Consider the following 22,562-nt stretch of genomic DNA (forward strand, 5'->3'; position numbering starts at 1 on the left):
TACGAGTCTACAAGTCATGCAATCAGGTTTAGACAGTATAATGTTTACCTTGTGTTCAAGCATCTGCCAAATGCCAAATTTAATGGCAATCCATCCAGTTGTTAGTAGATTTCATCCTCTGGGAACCCCAACTGTCTGTCTACAAAATTCCTTGTTAATCCATCCAATAACTGTTGAGATATTTTCAGTCAGCCCTAGGGATGGCAATGCCTGTCAGTCTATCACTCAGCTGACGCCATTAGCCAAGCTGTAAAATATGATTTATGTCATGAATCTCCAGGTGGATTTGTGTAGTATGTGCTGAGGGTGTGTGTCAGTGTTTGTCTGTGTGTGTTTGTGTATATTTTTGTCTGCAGGTTCTGGTATCAAGGAGGAAGGAAAAGGAGAAAAAATGTCAAAGGAGCTGCAAAACGTTTGAACTGATAGCGCTTCATCATCAGCATATTTTCAAAAGCCACAGGGGCATATTTTTTTCTGAAGTCCTAAACCCCTGACTAGACCTTTGTGTGAGTGTATACAAGTCAAATCCTCTGTTGTTGCAGCTTAGCAGGCCCGGTATGTGGAAAATGCGCATTTCCTGGTTTGGGCGGTGCCAGTGGGGCTATGCAAAAGGTTCTGATTGGTTGAGGAAAATTATACATCGAGCCAAGCCCTGCTGTGACCTGTTCTTCACCCGCAATATTCCACATTCCAAGATCCACCTGCGTCCCCATCTGTGCGTGTTTTCATGTATGTGTGTGTTTGTGTGTGCTTTACCACATACTGTAGACACTTACATCAGCTGCTGACTTAGGTGCTCTTTCTCTTCTCTCATTTTCTTAAACTCCTCACTGGAATGCTTCAGCTCCTCTCTCAGCACTGTTTACAGACACACACACACACAGAGACACACACCAATAGATTTGAGTTTACTTGACACAATGAATGTGCTGTAAAAGCTTACAAAAGCTTGCCTGCACAAAACACCGGCTCAAAGCCAGACTTGTCACCAGAGGCTGTTAGACTGTATGATTTACAGAGAGAGAGGGAGAGAGAGACAGGTACAGGAGGCAGAGTTTTCCATCCATTGTTACTTCACACTTGAGCAAAGGAGGAAACTCTACACCAAATGAAACTATCTACGAGAGTGACAAGACTGGAAGGAGAAACAAAACAAGAGGCAGAGGAGGAGGAACACAAAAGACAGATAGAAGTTCCAGACAGGAACACGAGAGTACCTCAAACAAGAGGTGAGGAGGAAGAGTGACAAAAACAGTGGGGCTGAAAAGAAAACCAAGGTGGTAAATTGAGACATGAGGAGGCAGTTGAAAGTGAGAAAGAGAGGAAGATCAGAAGGAGGGGAGTGTGTTGAGAAGGAGGGAGTATGACGGAATTTGTTCTCAGAGGAAGCCATGAAACAGTACACCGCAGTCTGGCAGACTTTGTTGTTGTGTAGCTGCTGTATTGCTACTGTTTCCTCCCTTCACTGTCTGTCCATTTTCACCTTGACAGTTAAGATACAACGTGTACACAAAATATCTAGCGATCAAGATGCAAATATTTATTTCTTTTAATAAACACTGCAGCAGAGGAGAACATGAATTCATGGAAATATTTTTATGGGTAGTTTCTACTCACTTGAATCTGAACCTGTGCCGTTCTGTTCTGCATAATCACATTGACAGGGCCGGTGAATACATTTATTAAAAAACAGACTTGGAAGAAATGCTTAACTGCAATATTTAGGCCTCATCCATGGACTTATTGCAGCACCAGGCAAGAGCGGATATTACACCAGAGAAAAGTACTTAAGTTCCCAACTTCCATATTGTCTTTGTTGGCTTAACTTTAGTCAGATAAATTTAAAGGCAAGAACTGCTCCTCTGCAGGAGGATTAAAAGTTGTTCGGGATTGCTTTTCTTCCATGTTTGACGCAGCTATTATCGTGAAAGAGAATGCACGGTCGAAGTATTTTATTGGTATTTGCCATTTGGCATCGGTTTTATGAGAATCGGAGATACAATCAGTGCTAAAATTGGTCATATTAGCATTAGCATTACTATAACTACTATCGAAGAAGCCTGTCCTTGCTGTTTTACAAGCTAAAAAGCAGCCAAAAAAAAGCCAACAGACAAAGGCTCTGTGTGGGTGTCTGGCAAGTTGTTTGCAGGCTAGCAGTGTCGATACAGGAGTGTGTCAAACAAGTATTATGTGTTTGTATTTGTGTGTGTGCACATGTGTGTGTCTACTGTATATTGAGAGAGTTGTAAGTGAGGGTCCCTCGGAGTGGTGCGGCAGGGCACCCTGGCTGTGGCTCTGGAGAGCTCTCAAGCTGATCCAGCAATGTCAGCCTGACATTCCCTTTCTAAGAGTCTTTGTTTTCCTCGCTCTCCCATATTGTTTTTCTCTTCTTAAGTCTTCTCTTCACTCTCTCTCCTCTCTGTCTTTCTTCATCTGTTTCTTCCTTGTCCTCTCTTTTTGTTTTCCTATTTCTCTCTTACCCACTTCATCTTGCTGCTCTCTCTCTCTCTCTTTCAGCAGGAAGAGGGGAGTGTAGGAGGTCCTCCTCAAAGCAGCAATACACCAATAATTGCTTTCTGGTCACTGTGACATGACAAGGTCCACCCGGGTATAGCAACACACACTCAGACACTCAGAAACTCACACAGATTCAGAGAGACATAATGCAGAACATGCAACAAACCACTGGTTATAGAAAGACACACAGGCATTGCAAAAACACATACAGAAATACTTACAAATACACACAGTAATAGACACATTCAAACAGAAATAAGTATATAAATGCTTGATGGAGCAGAAAGGCCCTGCAATGAAAGCAAACCAGGGTGTCTGACTCTCTCTACGGTGCTTTTATTATGTGTCTCAGTGCTTAGATACGGTGCAACAAGGCGGCTGTAAATATTACAGCAACTTACTGGCAGCTGGCCACCGAGGTACTGCAGCAGTTTTACAGTACGGTTACTGGGTGGGTTTTTTTGCAGGATACATATGTGTTTGCAAGTAAATTTTCAGTAAAGTGAATCACAGTACATGTACTGTAATGACTGCTATTGTGATGATTTGAAGAAAAAAAAAACAGAATATAAAACCTTAATCGTAAATACATAAATACATAGTGTTCCTTCCATTTGACAAGTTGACCAGTCTTCTTAACAAATGCCTTCTTAACAATCCTTTCTGAGTGACTCAAACACTGGTATGGCCAGGGAAAGTTATAAGTGAAGAGAATGTCTGATAACTAAAGATATTTATGGAAAATCACTAACATAATAGGTCAGGTTTTAATGCTTTACACAGTGATAAAACTAGAAAGAATCCCGATGGATATTTGATTGACCAATCATAGATAGATAGATAGATAGATAGATAAATAGATGCTGCTATTACTCAAACCTCTTGTATATATATTATACTGTTGCCACTGATTTGATGGTATATATAAGTGTAATGAGTAATTGCTGAGTCATCATGAAACATGACGGAAAAGGTCACTGTATGAGAAATCTACAAGATAAAAAATCTACACTTACACTTAACTAGCCCATTTTCTGAAGAGGAAAACACTGTTAAAGCGACCTTAGACATTTTAGACGCACTTCACTGCTGAAGTCAGTCTGATATTAAATTTAGATTAGATTAGATATTACAATACAAGACGGAAAAGATAAAAAGCAAAGATTTAAGAAACACAGTACAGTGCCACATACAACTGGTGAGACCTTTCCCACAGAATTTACTATGTTCCACAATAACGTCACATAACTCATTTCATGAAGCATTTTTTTCACACCCTCTCCTAAAAAAACATGAACACACATAGACACACCTGAGGCTTCTCTCTGATTGGATGATGGGATCTACAATATATCAGGAGCTGTCTGTAAGTAACAGTTATGTGCAGGACCCTGTGACACTGTAGGGTCCTGTAAATTACAGGTACCTTTACAGTTACCTATTAACACACACACAGCTGCAGCCTGGAATTCTTACGAGAGTCTACAATAATATCACATTCTTAAGTGGTTGGGTACCACAAACATTTTTGGGTGTCTGCCTAGTTTGTTATGTGTAATAAAAGCAATACTTCTAAACCACAGCAGCATGGAAAGAAGTCATGGAAGCGCTAGATTGCAGAGACCCGGAGGAGTGGAGCTGCTACAGCCTCAAGATGAGTTTCACTTAACTAGAATACTACGGAATTTGTCCTCCTAGAAACTTACAACGAAGTGGCCACATGTACAAGGAAACTTGTCTTACTAGGCTTTGTTATGATATGATTTTATACATTTTGGAGTGTGTGTATTTCCTACCTGGACGTTTATGTAATAGCACTATTCATACTACAGGTCTAACAGAGTGGACAGGCGTGGACAGTGTGCTGAACAGGCCCATGACAGGAGGGAAAACTCTTTGCTAAGTTGTGTGAGAACATATTTGATGTCTCTGTATTGTCGCTAATCAAACACACACGTACACAGTTGGCTTCCAGGGAAATAGATACCATATAGACTAAGAATGGCCCAGGGTGTTGGCAGATGGCTGCGGTTCAGAGATCGGTCAAACACACACACACACACACACACACACACACAAACGCACACACACAAATTTATACAGCCTTAGTCATTCTTTTTCAAGTCCTTTCACTTTAATTTCAGTGTCAAACCTCTCTTCTCTTTTCCAAAATGTTGAATGAAAACTCACACTCAAACTGTCACCTTCAAATCAAGTTGTTGTAAGAGACAGCTGCTGACATCAGCACAAAATGAGCAGAGATTAATTATGTTTTCCTCTGCTCTCAGAGCTCGTCTTTGTCCTGCTCTCTGTAAAATTCCACACCCTTTGAGGTTGCTCTCTCGTCTCCTCCCTCCTCTTCTCCACCTAACCATAAACCACATTCATCTGTTCACATTAGGCAACCTCCTTATGTTTCTCTCCGTCTTTTTTTCCCCCCTCTCCTTCTCCTTTCTTCTGCTGCTTGACGCTAACCACAGAACGCTGATAGACAGGTAGCACAGTTTAATTGCCAGCTAACGCCCATATCACTTTGGAGTCACATGCAGGTGACTGGCTAAGGTGTGCGCTTTGTAGAGGTCTGCGTGTCAGTCCAACAAGGCCTGGGGGTTTTCCCACATAGAGGCCAGGTTCAGGCCCCCTTTCATGGACATACGGCAGGATCTGGTCATACATAAACACAGCTATAGAATATCAAATGTTTATATTATTCAGGAATTTACAGCGATATATTTGTTACGATAGATTGGTGTTGGAGTAACAGTCAACTATTTGGATAATCAAGCGTGGTTTACTTTTCAAGCAAAAATGCCCAACAGTCCCTGCTAGCCTGTTATTTTTACCACATGATACTGAAATGTTTTTGTTTTCTTGATTAAATTAGATAAGACAATTGGAATAATTGTATGAATAAAGTATTACAATAGTCTATTTTTAAAAATGTTTTTCTTTTTTTTTTAAAAAAAACATCACTTTCCTTCATCTAAGCATTATATCATTTACATCACCAACCATGAAATAGATGTGTTTGGGAGAAGATATAGATTTCTGTGACCATATGTAGTGTGTGCATGTATGTGTGTGTGTGTGTGTGCGTGTCTGTGTGTGTGTGTGTGAATTCCTGGGTGTGTATTTTAGTGCATCTGTTGGTTCGTGCAGCTGCTGCCTCTCATGCTAACGTCACTGAACAAACAAATACTCACACGGCATCAATACAAACAGCAGACCACTTTCTTTTTCTTCCTCTTCCTCTATCAAATTCTCCCTCATTCCCTCCCTTTCATACACAGACACACACCACACACACACACGCTTGGCAGCTGTTTGGAACGTGCAGCACAGAGAAGGAGTCCCACCCATGAGGTGAGCCGGAGGTTAGCTCTCCTTTGGGCATTGACTGTCAGCGATGATCACACACACTCACACAGACACAGCCTGTAGTTCTATTCTCTTTAGTTTACAGTAACAGTTCCGTTAGTTAACAGAATTTACACACATAAACCCAAAAACGCACACACATACACACATAAACCCTTCCTGCCTAAAGGTTACAAGAGTTTGTGTATCGACAGTAAACACACGTATATGCACACGTTATAATCATCCATTGTGGGCGCTGCCCTCAGAACTAAAAGAATCCACACCACAGTTAAACTAATATTTATTCCTGCTGAGAGATTATTTGCTCAAGTCCTCCTGCCTCCTTTTTCCCCCAACATTTCTCTTTCATGTCCGCTCTGTATTCAAATACACATAAATTATCCTCATGCATCTGAATCTCTGTTTCTCTCTCACTCTATCCTGTTTATATTTCCCTAAAATGCGAAGCTTCATTTGGTGTGCGTGAGTGTGTGTGTGTTACCTGAGAACACCTGTGTGTTGTGCTGCAGTATCTGAGATTTGAAGGCCTGCCAGGCCCCCATCATCTGGCTGAGGAAACCCCGTATAGCTGTGAGTTCACTGTCAGAGGAGCGGAGCGTGGATACAGTCGCTTGAAGGGCCTTCTGCTGCCGCACACACACACCTCTGACACACACAAAAGCACGAAAAAAAAAAAAAGCAGCATGAAAACTCAGTTTGAACAAAGTTTCCAGGAGAGTATTTAAGGTTTGATTGCTATTTCACAGAAGGCTAAAATATCATCTGTCACATAAAGACTGAGACAGTACTGGTAACGTCTACCACGGTAGCCGTTAACAAGTGCTGTTAAAGTGACAAATGCGCAAATAAGACAACATCAGACGTTAAAGGTGTGGCTCTGCACTTAAAATCCCAAACTGCTGGTGAAATTCTTTGTGCGACTCTCTCTCTCCCTACTTTGACTATGGCTCTTAATCCCCAATTGCTCCAGTGGTGTTTATCAGTGTGTAAGAGCAGAAGACTGCGGTTACTGCTCCCTGGTGTGAATTTGTGTAACTGTGGGCTTTTAAAGCAGAGCCTTTTTGGAAAAGAGCATACTGTGACAACATTCCCTGCATAGAAGTGCAACTGCTATGTCGCTGCGAAGAGTTTTGCACAGCACAAAACATGTTCAGTCTGTAAGTCAACATCTGAGAGCGTGCAGACCCAGATTTCTAAGAGCCGGATGAGTTTTGAGCGTGCAGTCCTGATCCTGTGTGTTCTAGTTTGTAGCTGTATTGGCAGGCTCTGAACACGCTGGATGTTAGGATCATGGCCGTACGGCAACAGGGTCCGGCTGCGCTAATTAATGTGGAGTAAATTATAAGCATTTGTAGATCTGGGCTGCTTCAGCAAAAATAGACCTGGAGCTAAAAGATAGATGAGTGGGGAAAAGAAATAAAGAGATACTCTGGTCACAAAGCCAGCGGACACACACAAACTGGTGAACTGTCTCCATCAGCTGAGACACAGCCGGATCCTGTGTACATTGTCTGAACAGATGAATACCATCTAAACCCAACGTCTGCGGTTTGAGTCCAGCTGGGGATCTATGTTTCACATCATTTCTCTTTCTCCCCACAGTTCTTGTCTGCCTCTGAACTATATCCTGTATTATCAAATAATGGCAAAAATCATTCTTGAAAATGAAAAAATAAAAAAGGGAGGAACATAGAAACTTACTTGGCTAAAGTCCATCTAAAATTAAGCAAAATCACAGTTTTAAAGACATAACTAATTAAAAATGGTTGGAAATTAAGTTAGAAATGGTACCTATTAGGACTACTTTTGAATTAATTGGACTGGAAAAATCATTCTGCCATTCTGGCTTAAAACTTTCCGATTTTCTTTTCGATTTTCTAACATTAGTAGTTTAGTATCAACACATTTTGACCTTTACTTGTCGTTTTATTTTGAAAATGGACTGAGAGATCCACTTCACATCCAGATCAAACTGAACACGTGATTACACTCTGCTTTCAGTTGGAGCTTGCATTTAAGGTGAACAAGAGAAGTCTTATTACTTGCTCAAACGTGGTTGTACATTTCCCCTCGTTACGCTCACGATTGTGTCCTTACTCGTTTAAAAATACAATTCTCCTCTTACAAATTTGTGCCTGAAGGCTCTCTCACGACTTGCAGACTAAACAGTGAATAATATGTTATGAAATCAGTTATTTTGTCATCTAATGGCCTCCGCAGTAGATAACTTGATAATTAACAGAGAAAAAAGGTAGACAGGACATAAAATAGATTTTAAAAGAGTGAATAAAAGAGATAGAGGGTCAGTGAGGACAAATGTAACTATTACGCCCTTAAAAGAAAGGGCACAGCCATGTTTTACAGTACTCTCCCTTTCCATCTCTCTCTGAAATATGTTCAGACGAAAAAGCACTTTGAGCAACATGAAAGATCACTAGCTGAGCTCACACACACACACACACACACACACACGTGCAGGCACACGCTCAATCAAGTCACAAACCCATGCAAAGCAGGGACGTGGAAAACTAGAGCGCTGGAATAGAACATTCTGTTATTCCAAGAACACTTTAAAAGGAACATGTTGGTGTGAGCACACTGAACACACACACACACACACACACACACACATATGTGGGCGCACACAGACCCATGGATACACTGCAGGCATGGGGGGGCACACATGGAGTTACACACTCACACACGCCTGTATACTCACAGACAAACCTCATGAACACGGCTGGGTCTTCCGTGCAAAGTGATGTGACAGTTTTTGAGAGCTCAGTGGGGTTTGAGTGGTTGTTGTTTTTCTTATTCAGGGTTTGTGGCTTAAGGTGATCAAAAATGAACGCAGTCTCAGACGAGATGAGACGCCATGAGAGGGGAGCTGCTCCGCGGTGCCTGAGAGTGTGTGAGTGTGTGTGCGGAGTGGAGGAGAGCACTGGCACTGCTTGTCACGAGAGCCAGTTTTATAATGTCAGATGACATAAATCATAAGGCTGACAGCACCAAATGGAGGAACAGATATGAGCCAGATCTGTCAACGGTGATAAGGCTAAGATAGTGAAAACAGAGAAAGAGAGACAGGGACTGCATGCGTTTGCTCAGCCGATGGTTTACTCATTTATCAGCTTTCAATGTCAGCCGCCTGATTGAAAAGCACTTTTTGACATCTCATCTCCTCCCTCCCACTCTCTTCACCTTCACTTCTCTCCTCTGCTCCTCTCCTGTCATTAACTGCCCACGTCTTTTTCAATCTCACATTTTATTTCCAGGAAATAGCCAGTGGGTCAGGCTGAATTAACTTTTCTTCCTCTGTTTTTCTGCTCTCTCTTTTATTGTTTTCCCTCTATCATCTCTCACAGTTGTTTCCCATCTGCCCCGGCCTTCCTGCCATGCATCTGGTCAAGGAGCAGACAGCCAATCAGGGTGATGTGAAGCCCATGCTGTTTTTTTTTTTTTTTCATTTTTCATTTTTGTGTTTCATCTCTATCCTGCTTTGGCTTTACCGAACCTTTACCGCGCCATCCCACCCCTCTTCCACTGTATCATTTCGTCTTTCCTTGCATCCTCTCTGTCTTACCTGAGAATTTCCCCTTCCTGCTTCTCTTTTCCGAGCAAGTGCTCTGCCTCCTTCTTCGTGGAAGCTGCTATCTCCAGCCTGTTGAGGAAGAAGAAGAGTGGAAGAATGAGGGTCGTGAGCAATATTCAGTCATTAGAGAGCCTAAGCCTAACGTAATGCCACTGCACTCCCATGGGGAAAAATGAGCTTATAGATGATGCAACATTAATGATAGAGAGGAGAGGATGATCGTGATGAGATGAAAAATTTAAATGTTCCTCAGAGGTAATTGATATAAAGAGATGGGCTTCCCTGCTTAGCTCATCTTATCCTGTTTCAGATAATTCAAAACATAATAAATTATTATTTGAATATGAGCAATTTTAATAGGATTGAAGTGCAAAACAGAGATAAATTGCATAGGAAAAGAAGTGCTCGCTAATGAATAAGGGTAATGGGATGGCCCTTTACTCTGCACTGCCTTTCAGCACACATTTGCCAGCCTGATTGATTGATTCCAGATAGGAGCAACCAAATCCAACAGATTCCAGCAAAGAGCAAACAAACCAGACACATAAACAGTGAGATTGTGTGATCTGGACACCTAAGAAAAACAGTGACAACACATCCTGTTCTTTCCTAAAACACCACAAATAAGCACTGACAGCCAGACAGAGAGAGGAATAAACATAATGAGTAGTGAGTACGGCAAGGAGCAGACTAGACAAATAGAGGCTAAAACCAGACAGGTACTAATCATGACCAACAAAGTTTAATCAAGAAGTGTAATTTGAGTGAGATGCAGTGATCCTGCCAGGGGATTTTCTGCTTATTGGCAGCACTATAGAAACAAATGTGAGGCAAGACAATTTGACAGTGTAGGAGAGATATTACTGATGCTAGCGATTCCCCTTTGATGTGCAGGTGATTTGCTTTGTCTGCATGCTGACGGTTCTCTGAGGTAAACTTACAATCTTCCAGTCTTATCATATTCATGTGGTGTATTTGGCCAGCCTTGCCCTGCTCGCCCTGAAGTAACAATGTCAGTTGTGTTGACATGTTATGTCGAGGACACATACAGTACAGAGTCAACAGATAAACATGAACACATGGTGATAAGTACTTCACTTACACCTGTCTATTCTTACTCCAGCGGGGAACTAACTGGCATCATAATCTAAATACTGCTACTTTAGTGACCTGAAAACACATGAGCAGTCTTAAGCTGAATTTTAATCACAGCTTAAAGTTTTATTTACTAATGATTCACAGCTTTCAAACGTTACATAGCTCCATTTGCTGAATGAAGATATAGCTAGAGGCTCAGAATCATTAAGTAAGTGGGTCTTTCAGCTTGGATTCTTTTCACTATTTAATGTTCCACAAGGTCAAGAATGATCATCCGCGCACAGAGCACGACTTAGTTATTCGTGGTGTAATATAACAGAAGTGCAAAAAAGCAGTTTAAATGTGTGTGTGTGCTCGAGCGGGACCAGGACTGAAATGCATACATTTATTTCTCTGATGAGAAATTGTGTGTTTAAATAAGCCTGCTGTTAATATATGCCTTCCTTTTCTGTCTCTATGTATGTCGGCTCTATGTTGGTTCTTGTAATATGTTTATGCTGCTATTTTGGCCTGAACTGCATCATGTTGTCTCTTTATCTTTGATGAATTTCACGTACAGTAGGGAGATTACAAGCAGTGTGGGATGAGAATGGGTTGAGTAAGTATGCATGTTTCTAGTAAAAGTGTATGTGCATGTGAGTGTGCGTGTATGAATGAGAGGCCATGTTTACAAGTAAATAAGTATGCGTGTGACTGTGGCTTCGCTGTGTGTGTGTGTGTGTGTGTGACAGAGAGAGTTAGACTTGTTAATGTGTATTTTAGCCTGCCTTGTCTTGTATGTTTGCCACTTTCTGACCAAGTATGGGTGAGCCTGTGATCCTGTCGGTGTGTGTCTGTGTGAAATGTTGTGTATGTATGCGTGCTTGCCTTTGCTTTTCAAGTGATGGCAGCTCAGACTCCCACTGTTCACCCATCTGTCCCCACCAGTCCCAAAGCGAGATCAGTAAAAAAACACTGCCCCTAGAGGGGTGAGTGTATGTTTGCGTGAATGTGTGTGTGTGTGTGTGACTTTTATGTGTGTGTATTATGTATACAAATCTGTGCGTGCTTTGTGTGTGTGAGCCTGAGCTCCTGTTCCTAGGGCAGTGGCTGTCAGTGGAATAACTAGGTAGTGCAGTGCCAGTGAGTGCGTGCCAGATTAGAGTACCCCCTACCAGCAGCCCAAATCAACTGCCTCATCAGGACATGTCACACACACACACACACACAGACACACACACACACAGACACATCAACAACACTACTGATCTGCCAGCCACAGTCTTATTGTGACCTACCATTTTTTTCTCTTTTGTGGAGTGTCCATGTGTCAGTGAGTTTACCAGATTCGTACTCCTTCATATTTTCAGAGATTTGGACTGAAGGTCAACATCACAAAGCCAAACTTAACTTCCCCTAGTGGGCTTATTTTAAGCCTCAAACTGTGTACAAAATGTTCTATGTCATTATGTCTGTTTTCCTATTTCTGTACTAAGGCTAAAACTCAAGGGTGATTGTAATTTTTGGCCCTTAAGTTTAGGACATCCTTTCCCTTCGTGTCAGATTATGAGACATCTGCAAATGATAGCTTTAAGGCCTCTCTGTACTTTACTGCCTTTAATTGTTTATGAAGTATTATTGCCTGTATTGTTTTGCTAGTTTCCCGTGTGAGCATCCATGTGTACAACATCATTTTGCTGTTTTACCTGTCATTATTTTTCTAGAAGCACAGAAGGTGCAGTATCTACAGTATCAATACAAACAGACAAAACAAATTTGGTGTAATTCATTTTTTAGCCACAAGAGACCTGCTCTCAACAGTGATCTCAGATTAGAGCCCTGTTTACTAGAGATGATTGTCAAGCATTTGCCTTTGACAGTGGTCAGGGTGAATCTGCTATAGAACTATTTAGTGATATCTTATTAGTGTAAGTCACTGAAATGTGGGTGCATCTTTGTGTGTGTATGTGTGTGTGTGTTTGTGCTGGCATTTCCAGTCATCATTAGAAGTGACATAAAAGCTTCCCCATATCAAAGCGTCATCTGTTCACCCACTGCGTGTGCGCATGTGTGTGACTTAAAAGACTGTTTTGATCAACACCATGGCAGGACATTCAAAGCTAAAAGTCATTTTACTTCGACCAAAAAGGAGGGCAAACAGAACGTAATGCACATGCGTCTAAAGGCAGACGCATAAACACACACTACCTCAGACACGGTGCATGTAAAGCTTTCAAATGTTTCTAAAATTAAAACACATTTCAGGCTCGTCAAAGACCGCCTGAATGCTTTGATGAAAACTTTATGTGGTTTAATTAGATCAATCAATGCCTCATCATAATCCTTTACTGTGTGTGTATGTGTGTGTGTGTGTATGTACACTGTTGCCCATAAAGTTGGAATAAAATGTTTTTTTTACCTCTTCTCATGAAATGATTGTGACAATGTGATTTATTCTTGATAAATAAAGTGCATATCTTCTCAACTTTATTGATCAAACTCTTCCAAACACATCACAGTGAAACTTAAACCACAATTAACCTTTGCAAACTGTGTATTCAGGCTTTAACAAGATTGGGGGTATTGTACAATTATTCCAACTTTACGGACAACAGTGTATATACATATGTATGTATATATGTATACATATGTATGTATGAACAGTTGGACATGTGCATTCAAAAGTTTAGAGAAGGTCACATTAAGTTCACCTGGAAAGGTTAGAATGCATTTTAGGTTCATCCTAAAATTTCACCCAAAAGCCGAATATCCCTAACTTTTTGTGAGTAGTGTATGTACAGTGCTTAACAAATTTATCAGACCACCTGTCATAAAAACTAGAAAACACAAATATTTTAGAAATCTGTCAAAAACTTGTTTCAAATTAAACAATTTATTATTATTTATTAGGCAAATAACAAACTGGAACAACTAAATAGTCCTTATTCATATATTTTAACCAAAAATCTTAATATTTTGTTTGACCTCCTTTGGCCCTGATTGTTTTCATGGACTTTTCGATCGTCTCTTTTGTTATTGAGTTCCAAATAGTTCCTAGCTGTTCCCAGAGACTTGCTTTGGATTACATTTGTGTGTGATCTATTTTTTAATTCAATAAATCCCAGATCTGTTCGATAGGATTCAAGTCCAGTCCATCAGTTCCACTACTCCAGATTCCTTTTACATCATTTCAAATACATCATTTTGATTAAAGAGCTTAAACATACTGGTGGGTTAACCATTACAGAAATTAAAACAATATTTTGGTGATCAGCAATACTGTTAATTTAGGGCAGCGGAGGCAAAAAAGGGCTTTCTGAAACATCTCTGTTCATACAACGGTAAGCGCCTTGCATTGTGGGACACAGTAGGTGAAGTAGACTGGTCCCATGCATGCTGCAGATTTTGCTTTTGTTTGCAAACTGTATAAGACAAACTACATTTTGTCCTATTCAATACAAACTGCCAGTCTAGTAGGCCATTTCCAGTACAGCCCTAGTCTTTTGTTGTGTTAAGGCTTTAGCCTCTTATGTTACTTCACAGATGATTTTTTTTTGTGTGTTTGAAGTTTATTCTTATTCTTTTGGAGCTGTGTGTAACAAAAAGCAATTTCCCCCTGGGGATTATTAAAGGAATTCTGATTCTGATGACAGTTGGCCACCATGTTGGATTAGTGACCTCACAGATGATGTCACAGTTGGTTGGAATGGTGACCTCACATATGATGTCACAGATGATGTCACCAGTTGTCATACGGAAGATTGTATATAGACCTTGAAAAGATCAAACCCACTGAGTTGGAGTCGACCCCACTCCCTTAGATGGGATGATGCAGCGGGTGTCCCTCACCAACAGAGGCCTCGAGTTGAGCCGCCGAGTTTCTGCAGGGTGTTCCCCCCGCTGTCAGATTCACTCGGCGTGCAAGATCGGGTATAGGGGAAGCCAAGCTTGACTCGTTTCCGTAGCGCTGCCTCTGTTTGTGTGCCGCCTGCATCATTCCATGTTCGTATTTACATTTCAAGTATGAATTTTTATCTGGACTCGGGGCTTGGTTTGTGGACCGCCACTTTGAGGCCTTGAGTCCCGCTGTACAGGCGTCGCCATATTGTTTTCATGGCCCTCGCCATCTTGGTTTTTAAGCACCAGAATAGACAAACTGCAGCTAGTTTGTTTAAGGAAACAGGACAGGCAGCTGAATCTACGCACATGGCCAGATATCATCTAAGGAACAGCTGAGCAGTCAGACAAAATGAAAAGAGCCTGTCAATCAGATATATATATATATATATTTTTTTATTTATTTATTTTTTCTCCAAGTTATCTGGTAACCATGTAAGGCCATAACGATGATTATGATCATCAAAACAGCATAAATGCACACGCGCACACACACACACACACACACACACACACAAACACAAACACAAACACACACAGTACAAGTACAAGTACAAACAATTATATCATATTATGGCTAACCGAGGATATGAAAATATCTTCCAGCTTGTCAATTTTGATTCACATTCAGAAAAGCAACCCGCCTCACTGTGTTTCATTTGTGTATGGGTTGCTATGCTACTGCTCCAACATGTTATTGTTGATTACCAAATAAACTCTGTGTGTGTGTGTGTATCCGAGTGTGTGTGTCTGACACACAGTCAGATACGCATTAATATCGTTGTTTTTGTTTATCTTGTTGTCATGAGCCCCACAGTAAAGCTGAGCCACCATTAGAGCTGAATAGAGGTCATCCTCTACCAGGGAGAGTTCTCCACCAGCTAAAATACACACAGCCACCACAGTGCTGTGTTTGTGTGTCAGTCTGTGTGTTTGATGTGGTAATATGAACTTGAAGTTGGATCTGTACTAATACCTCACATGCTGCCTTTGAAGGCTTTTTGAATTTGTACATAGTACTTGACATATTATCTAACATATACACATACAGAGAGGACGGGAGAGTACAGTGAATTGTGTATTGTTTCTGTGGTTGCTAGTGGAAACCAGAAATTATAATAAAACCACAGGAGTACGTAACTAATTTGCCATGAAGCACTTCCTTGTTACAAATGAATGCCTTTCTATTTGTCATCCTTCATTTGTCTCTCCTTCACTCCCGCTCTCCCACCTGCAAGTCATCTTATCTACCGTTACAATCCAGCCCCAGGTGTGTTTGTGTATGTGTGTGTGTGAGTGTGTGTGTGTGTGTGTGTGTGTGTGCATGCTCTCACAATTTTTTATGATTCATTCTTCATAACTGCCAAACCTAATTTTTGTTACTGTGTGCAAGAGTGATTATCCTGCCCATTGCAGGTGTATACAAGCGTGAGCAGGCGCATGCACACACAAACGGTCAGACAAACACAAATGCATTACACACATACACACACACACACACACACACACACACACACACATACACAGTCAGACACAAACACACACAGACGCAAACAGACTCACACCCAGACACACAGTTTGGATCAAGACTGAAACCAGCGAGCCAAGGGGAAGCCAGCAGAGCGCATTAAATTCCCAGACATTTCTCTCAGCTCCATAAGCATGCGCACATTTTACTTGATATGTTTCAACCTGTCTTCAGTCAGATGAACTGTCCATACCTGTTTTGTTCCCTCTCATAACACTCATGTCTATTTTCTTTATCTCTAATATATTTATCTTCTCTTTGCTACTCTCTCTCTCGTTCTAAAACGACTCTCTGACTGACAGAGCTACATGTGTCAAAAACACATTGGTGGTCTATCTGAAGGTGTTAATCGCCCAGCATCTGATTTGGCTTCCTAACCCTCCGTCTGATCAGTGCTAACCGCAGGTTGGACACTGCTGGGCTTTGATGAACAGGTGGTTATACTAGGGACGGAAATGTAATCTCTTTTTACACTGATGTGTGAACGGCATTCAACTGATTACCCATCTAATCCAAATAAAGAGACAGAGAGAGACAGCTTACCAAATGTGTGTATTTTAAGTCTGTGACGACAGCGTATATTCCAAGTGTAGGGTTACATACCGAAATGCAGTATCATATCCACTTGTCAAAATCTGAATCCCTTCGAATCCCTAGACAAAATAAATAAGATTTAGCATTTAAAGTTACTAAGTGACTACTGTTACTAAGAGTAACTAAACTCCATAATCACCTTGCGTTGTTTGAGAATATAGTTTGAGAACAGATTTGAATGGCAACTTGGACTTCCTTAAAAAACAGGCTAAAAAACCCTCTAACCTCTAATGTTGTCTTTAGCGCTTTTATTTTGCTATATTTTTTTGTTCCTTTTTTATATTAGTATTAGCTCCAAATGTAAACACATGTTCATACTTAAGTTTAAATGTCGGTAAAGTACTTTGAAACTGCCTTGTATATGAATTGTGCCATATAAATACATTTTCCTTTGCCTTTCCCTTCATAAACCGCTGGCTCCAAATACTGGAAGTCCTGAACTAGTCCTCTGTTAGGCTTTAAATGTTTCTCTGGGTAATTCTTCATACTATTTCAATAACCTTAAAAACACAGTCTACTCACGGTTACATAGTGACGATTCTTTTTCCATACAAATGATCTTTGGCTGAAACCGGCTTGGAAAGACACCTACACCTGCCTTGGCCAAGAGTTTCATATGAGGAGGTCTAACACAGCTGGAAGTGAATTTAGCAGATCTGTGTCATGTGTCTGTTTGAATGAGGTTTTGTCACATCTTACTCATATGAGATGGTAGGCCATCAGATACCTCAGGATCCTGACTGCCAGTGTTACCATTTAAGATTGTAATTAACACCCCTGAGTAAATGGTAATCTGGTGATGAGCTATAGGCAGTTTTTGAATTATGATCAGTTATATGTACTAATCTTGATTGATTGAAGATGTAAGACTTCCTTGTCTATTAGACTTGAATTGGTACCAGAAAGAAGATACAAGGTCATAATTACTACTGGGATGTTGACATGAGTGGTATTTACAAATCATAAAGGTAAAAAAGGTAAGTAATATGACATGAACATGGCATATGTCTATTTCTCTTTCCCTCCCTCTTCCTTTCTCTTCGGCAGATCAAAATATCTCCAACTCATCCGTGTCTGAACTTGTCTTGCAGGTGACATTTTAAAATCAGGTGTAATTGCACTCTGCAAATTACTACCCCTCTCACATTCCTTTCCTCTGTCATACTCCTGTCATCCACACACTCACTCTCAAACACTGATGTCACGAACACACATGCTGTCTGACAGGTGACATTTTAATCAGGTTTGGTTTGTGTGGGGAGTGTTGTTATCAAGCTACCAGTCAGGCTCTCCCACTTCACACACACACACACACACACGCGCACACACCACAACCGCCTTTGTCATCCTGTCACACTAACACAGGATCAAACACCTAAGTCAGTTATAGGAAGAAAGCAGTGACATGTTAAGAGGAGAAGAGGAAAACCTGTATGTGTGGGTTTGGTTATAGTTGTATGTCAGGGTGTAGATCAGTACAAAAAAACTGGTTCAAATCCAAAAACAGTATTGGGAAAAGCCAGAACCCTGCTGGCTAGAAACATTTACCTATAAAATCTATTGTCTTTTTATGGTAACTTACATAATCTCCCAACAAAAGCTGTATTAAGTCACTCAGGAAGGGAGGGGAGGGCCGTCAATCATAAACGCATCTCACATAACAACAGAGTCACACTCCTGCTGTGCAGCCAGCCATTCAGAACATCCTCATTAACTCCCACTCGCATGCTAGCTCTCACCTTTTCTCTCCCTCCCTCTTTTGCTTTTTAATCTGTTCATTACCACCTGTGTATGTGATGGTGAACAATCGCAGTAAAGTACTGCCAAATTGCTGGTGAAAGTATTTAGGGATCAACAGAGAGAGAGAGAGAGAGAGAAAGAGGAGAGTTTAAGAAAGGGTGTAAAAAAGCTAATTAGTTTTATGAACAGGTGAGGGAGGTAGAAGACTGAATTTGATAAAATATTTCATTCAAATGAAAAAAGAAATATTGCATATTTTAACGCAGATGAACACTGAGATGTATACAGAGAAATAAAATGATAAAAGCAAGATGACAGATACAGCAAGAGAGAGAGAGATAGTTAAAGACAGGCAGAGATGGAAAGAATGCAAGTAAAAAAATAGAGAAAGACACAAAGAAGAAAGAAAGAGCAGGAGAGGGAACCCACTGCTGTCAGCCCATGCTGGCCTCTCACACATCACTGTGCCGTGCATCATTATCTCTGCTTGAACTTTGACCTCCTGACCCACGCTTGGCCCCAAGGCTCCAGAGCAGGACTGTGCGGAGCATGTGTTTGTTGTTTGTGTGTGTGTGTGTGTGTGTGTGTGTGTGTTTGCGTGTGTGTGTGTTTGCGTGTGGTTGTGACTCAATGAGGAGGCAGTGTTTGAGAGAGATAATCAGCTTACATTAGACCAGATAGTGGATTGGCTCACTAGTCTGCCACACACATAACAACATACGGACAACCTGAAACCCAGCAGGCCATGTGAGCATACTGGCTGTGGCCTACACATACATGCACAAACAGAGACTGAAAAACAGCAAAACATCCACTATGAACCCTTTCACAGTGGATGTTTGAGACAGGTTTTGACATTTCTGTTCTGTAATTTCTTGTTATAGATTGCTCAGTGTAGGATACACAGATAATTACCAACACATGAGGAAGGTCTATAAGTGAGTTGAGGAAAGATAGGAAGGTACACATGTGATAAACCTTACATTTTTATGTGGACAGTGGATGAAATGAAAATAAAACTTTAGAACTTTGCAATTTGACCAGCTGTGATGAACAGTAACAATAGCAAACCACTTTGCTATAACGTTCAAGTGCGTGGGTGGCCAGTGTCTCTTTTTAACATCAGAAGACAAGTCCTTCCTGAGAGCTACACCAAAATAAAACAATATAAAGTAGGATCAGAATTTGAAGTCCCTGCTTAACCCTATATATATTGTCAGTTATTGTGGCTGATAAGACCCCTGCTCATATTGAGGCTGGGAGGAGCTGGAGGTGTATAGGCCATTACCTGAATGGTTTCTACTTAAGGCTTCAGATTGGCGTCATTATTTTGAATTTCAACAAGGGAGCCTTAAGATGTTTTGGGCTTTCATAGCCTTCTCATGAGTCATGGCATGCAAGCATTTCAAACATATTTCCCAGAGACTTAACTTACCCTCTGATGGCTCTTTGATTACAGACGCCTGCTATTTGATTACCAACACTAAAGCTGATGTAAGCGACACAACAGGTACCTTCACCACCCGCGTGCATGTGTGTGTACATCATACTGTATCACTTAAAAAACTGAAATTAAATGGGATGTATTTATTTTGAAAGGAGCTCTGACATTAGTGAGAGCTAATAATATCTAACTTATTCATAAAACCATTGACCATTCCCTAGAATAGCTTCATTCAGCCCCCTGAACCTGTTGCATTCAGCTAAGATACAGAACATATGAAGGTGGAGAGAGAAATAACAATAAAAGATGACGTGGTAATGAAAATAAAAGGAGCTGCACCCATTACTTTCAATTATAACATGCCGAATGTCTCTGTTGCATTCTAGTCTATTAAGTCCACTGTCCGTGTAGAAAATGGTCCTTTGATTTCCACTGTGACTGTTTAATGTTGATGCGAGTATCAAAAGAAGCTCTTCCTCTCTAATACTGTGGGTCTGAGAATTAACAGTATAACTAGTCACGCTTCCAGTTGTATAGACAGATCACAGCCACCAATGAGAAAAAATCTGGTAAGAACTGGTCCACCACTAGCTTAGTTGATGACCTTGTTGGTGATTTTAATGATCAAATAATATTCTCACAAGATAAAGTTGCTGCTGGACAGACAGAACAGCCAATTAATCCACAAACCACCATGGAAATCTGCTGCAATTTGTCAAAAACCTGATAATGGAGAAAAAGTAAACTGTCCCCTCCACGTTTTTACAGATAAAGTTATAATTCACAATAATGCAGCCAAGAAAGACAGACAAACCCATTTCTCTAACATTTTTCAGATAACCATATTACTCCTCCAATGCTTTTCTCCACCACTCAACAGTCCAATACATCCATTACGTGCTCTCATTCTTCATAAGCACTCAATATGTATAGCAAACGCATCACTAATTTTGGCATCCTCTCAAATAGCATAACAAGCAAACCACAGCACAGAGGCCGCCCTACTAAAAGGTCAGAAATATTCTGATAATTAATTTCAGAAATGCTTAACTGAGAGTGCGTTGTCAGCCTGGGTGCTTATCAAAGACTTAAGGTATTGAATGTGGTATTCCTCAAGGAAGCACTCTTGGCCCACTTCAGTTTTCATTTCATCTGCTCCTACTTGAAAATACCATGTCAACTACCTATGGTGGTAATATATAAGCAAGAAAAACATTTTCAATTCTCTCATAAAATGAGAGGGATGTTTGTCATACATTGTGGATACAAACACATTATTTCCTCTCATATTAAGTCAGACAGCTAATGTTTGTTGTTGAGCAAAACAACTCCGGCCAGTGAACAAACCTAATAAATGTTGCACAACAGCCTTGTTTCATTAAACTGGATTAAACACTTTAATGAGCTGAATATATCTATCTTCCCTTTTCTATGTACTGGATGATAGAAGATGCTAGTGGGATATATAATAGCAAGGTTTGTGTTAGAGATGCACATGCCCCCTCCAGATAGTGGATACATGTCTGATTTGTCTGAGAGTGTGTTTACGTGATTTTGTGTTAACAGCATGACTCACAGGATAATTGCCCACATGAAGCCTGGCATTAGAGATCGTTTCACACCAGGGACAGGAAGCACAGACAAACACAGACAAACCTCACCTCTTCTCCAGCTGTTGGAAGTATTTTCGAAGCTTGTCTAAATTTTTATTGGCCGTTTGAAGTTCCTCACTCAGAACTTTCTCTCTCTCCTCGGTCCTCCTCTCCAGCTCTTCTCTCTGTTTCTTCAGTCTCTCCGCCTCCAAGTCTCCAAGCTCCCTTGTAAGTTGTCGCTCTTTTTCTTCACTGATTTTCTGATACTCCTCTTTCATCTCTCTCCACTTCCTCTCGTAAGTTTTTTCAAACTCCTTTCTCAGAGCTCTCTCCATGTCTTTGTTCCTCTCTTCAAGCCCTTTTCGTATGCTTTTCTCTTTCTCCTCTGCCTGTCTCTGCACCTCCAGGTGAAGTGCCCTCTCCCACTCCAGCCTGCCCAGCTCCAGTGCCTCTCGCTGGGCCTTCTCCTGCTGTGCAGTCTCTCTCACTCCCTGGAGCTCAACTTCCAACTGAGCCACTTTGGTGTGGAGCTGATGGAACTCGTGGAAAATCAGGTAGCTGACACCACAGTAGCGGCACACCGTCTCACTGCGCGCCATCTGGGGGGAAAATACACAGTTTGTTAGAAATGATATAATAATTGAAAATATCATGCCTGAAAATAGCACAACTAAATAGAATGCAGTCGTTTTTAATGTTATCAATTACACTTGTACTTGTGATGCTATGACAAGAATTAGATATCACTTAAATAAGTAAAATATAAACCACCAACAGAGGCAAATACCTCAATTGTAATGCAATTGCAAGGATTAATATTCAAATATGAGAAACAATGATGAGTCTTTCTCAAGCATCGAATGAAGTGTGGCTATTTAAGAATTAAGTATATCAACATGTACTGAATATTAGGAATAGGCCATGATTTTATATTATATTATTCAAATAGTCCCTAAATTATAAAAAACCTAATAGTTTTTGTGACTATCATCCTGTCTCAAATTCACATACTGAATATTATCTCTATAAGAAAATCATGAGATATATATATATATATATATATGGGTAGAGTGAGTACTTGTGTGTTGACTATTGTATAACTCAATGCGCAAGAAAATACAACACAGAATGAAATGAAAACTGAGTCTAGAAATAACATTCAGTTTTTTATGCTTCACTGTATAGAGCCTTTAAAGCTGA

The 22,562-nt window shown here is 40.6% G+C and overlaps 1 protein-coding gene across 1 annotated transcript; it reads right to left on the reverse strand.

Annotated features, from left to right (window-relative positions):
- Window positions 1–5,105: 5,105 nt before the first annotated feature.
- Window positions 5,106–21,961, reverse strand: LOC139200170 (uncharacterized). Its single transcript, XM_070829407.1, has 4 exons — window positions 21,432–21,961; window positions 9,482–9,559; window positions 6,380–6,543; window positions 5,106–5,158 (listed from the first exon to the last, which is right to left on the reverse strand). Exons 1-4 carry the CDS (start codon window positions 21,959–21,961, stop codon window positions 5,106–5,108), a joined length of 825 nt encoding a protein of 274 aa, XP_070685508.1.
- Between the last annotated feature and the right edge of the window lie 601 nt (window positions 21,962–22,562).

Source organism: Pempheris klunzingeri, chromosome 4, assembly GCF_042242105.1.
Source record: "Pempheris klunzingeri isolate RE-2024b chromosome 4, fPemKlu1.hap1, whole genome shotgun sequence".
Taxonomy (NCBI): domain Eukaryota; kingdom Metazoa; phylum Chordata; class Actinopteri; order Acropomatiformes; family Pempheridae; genus Pempheris; species Pempheris klunzingeri.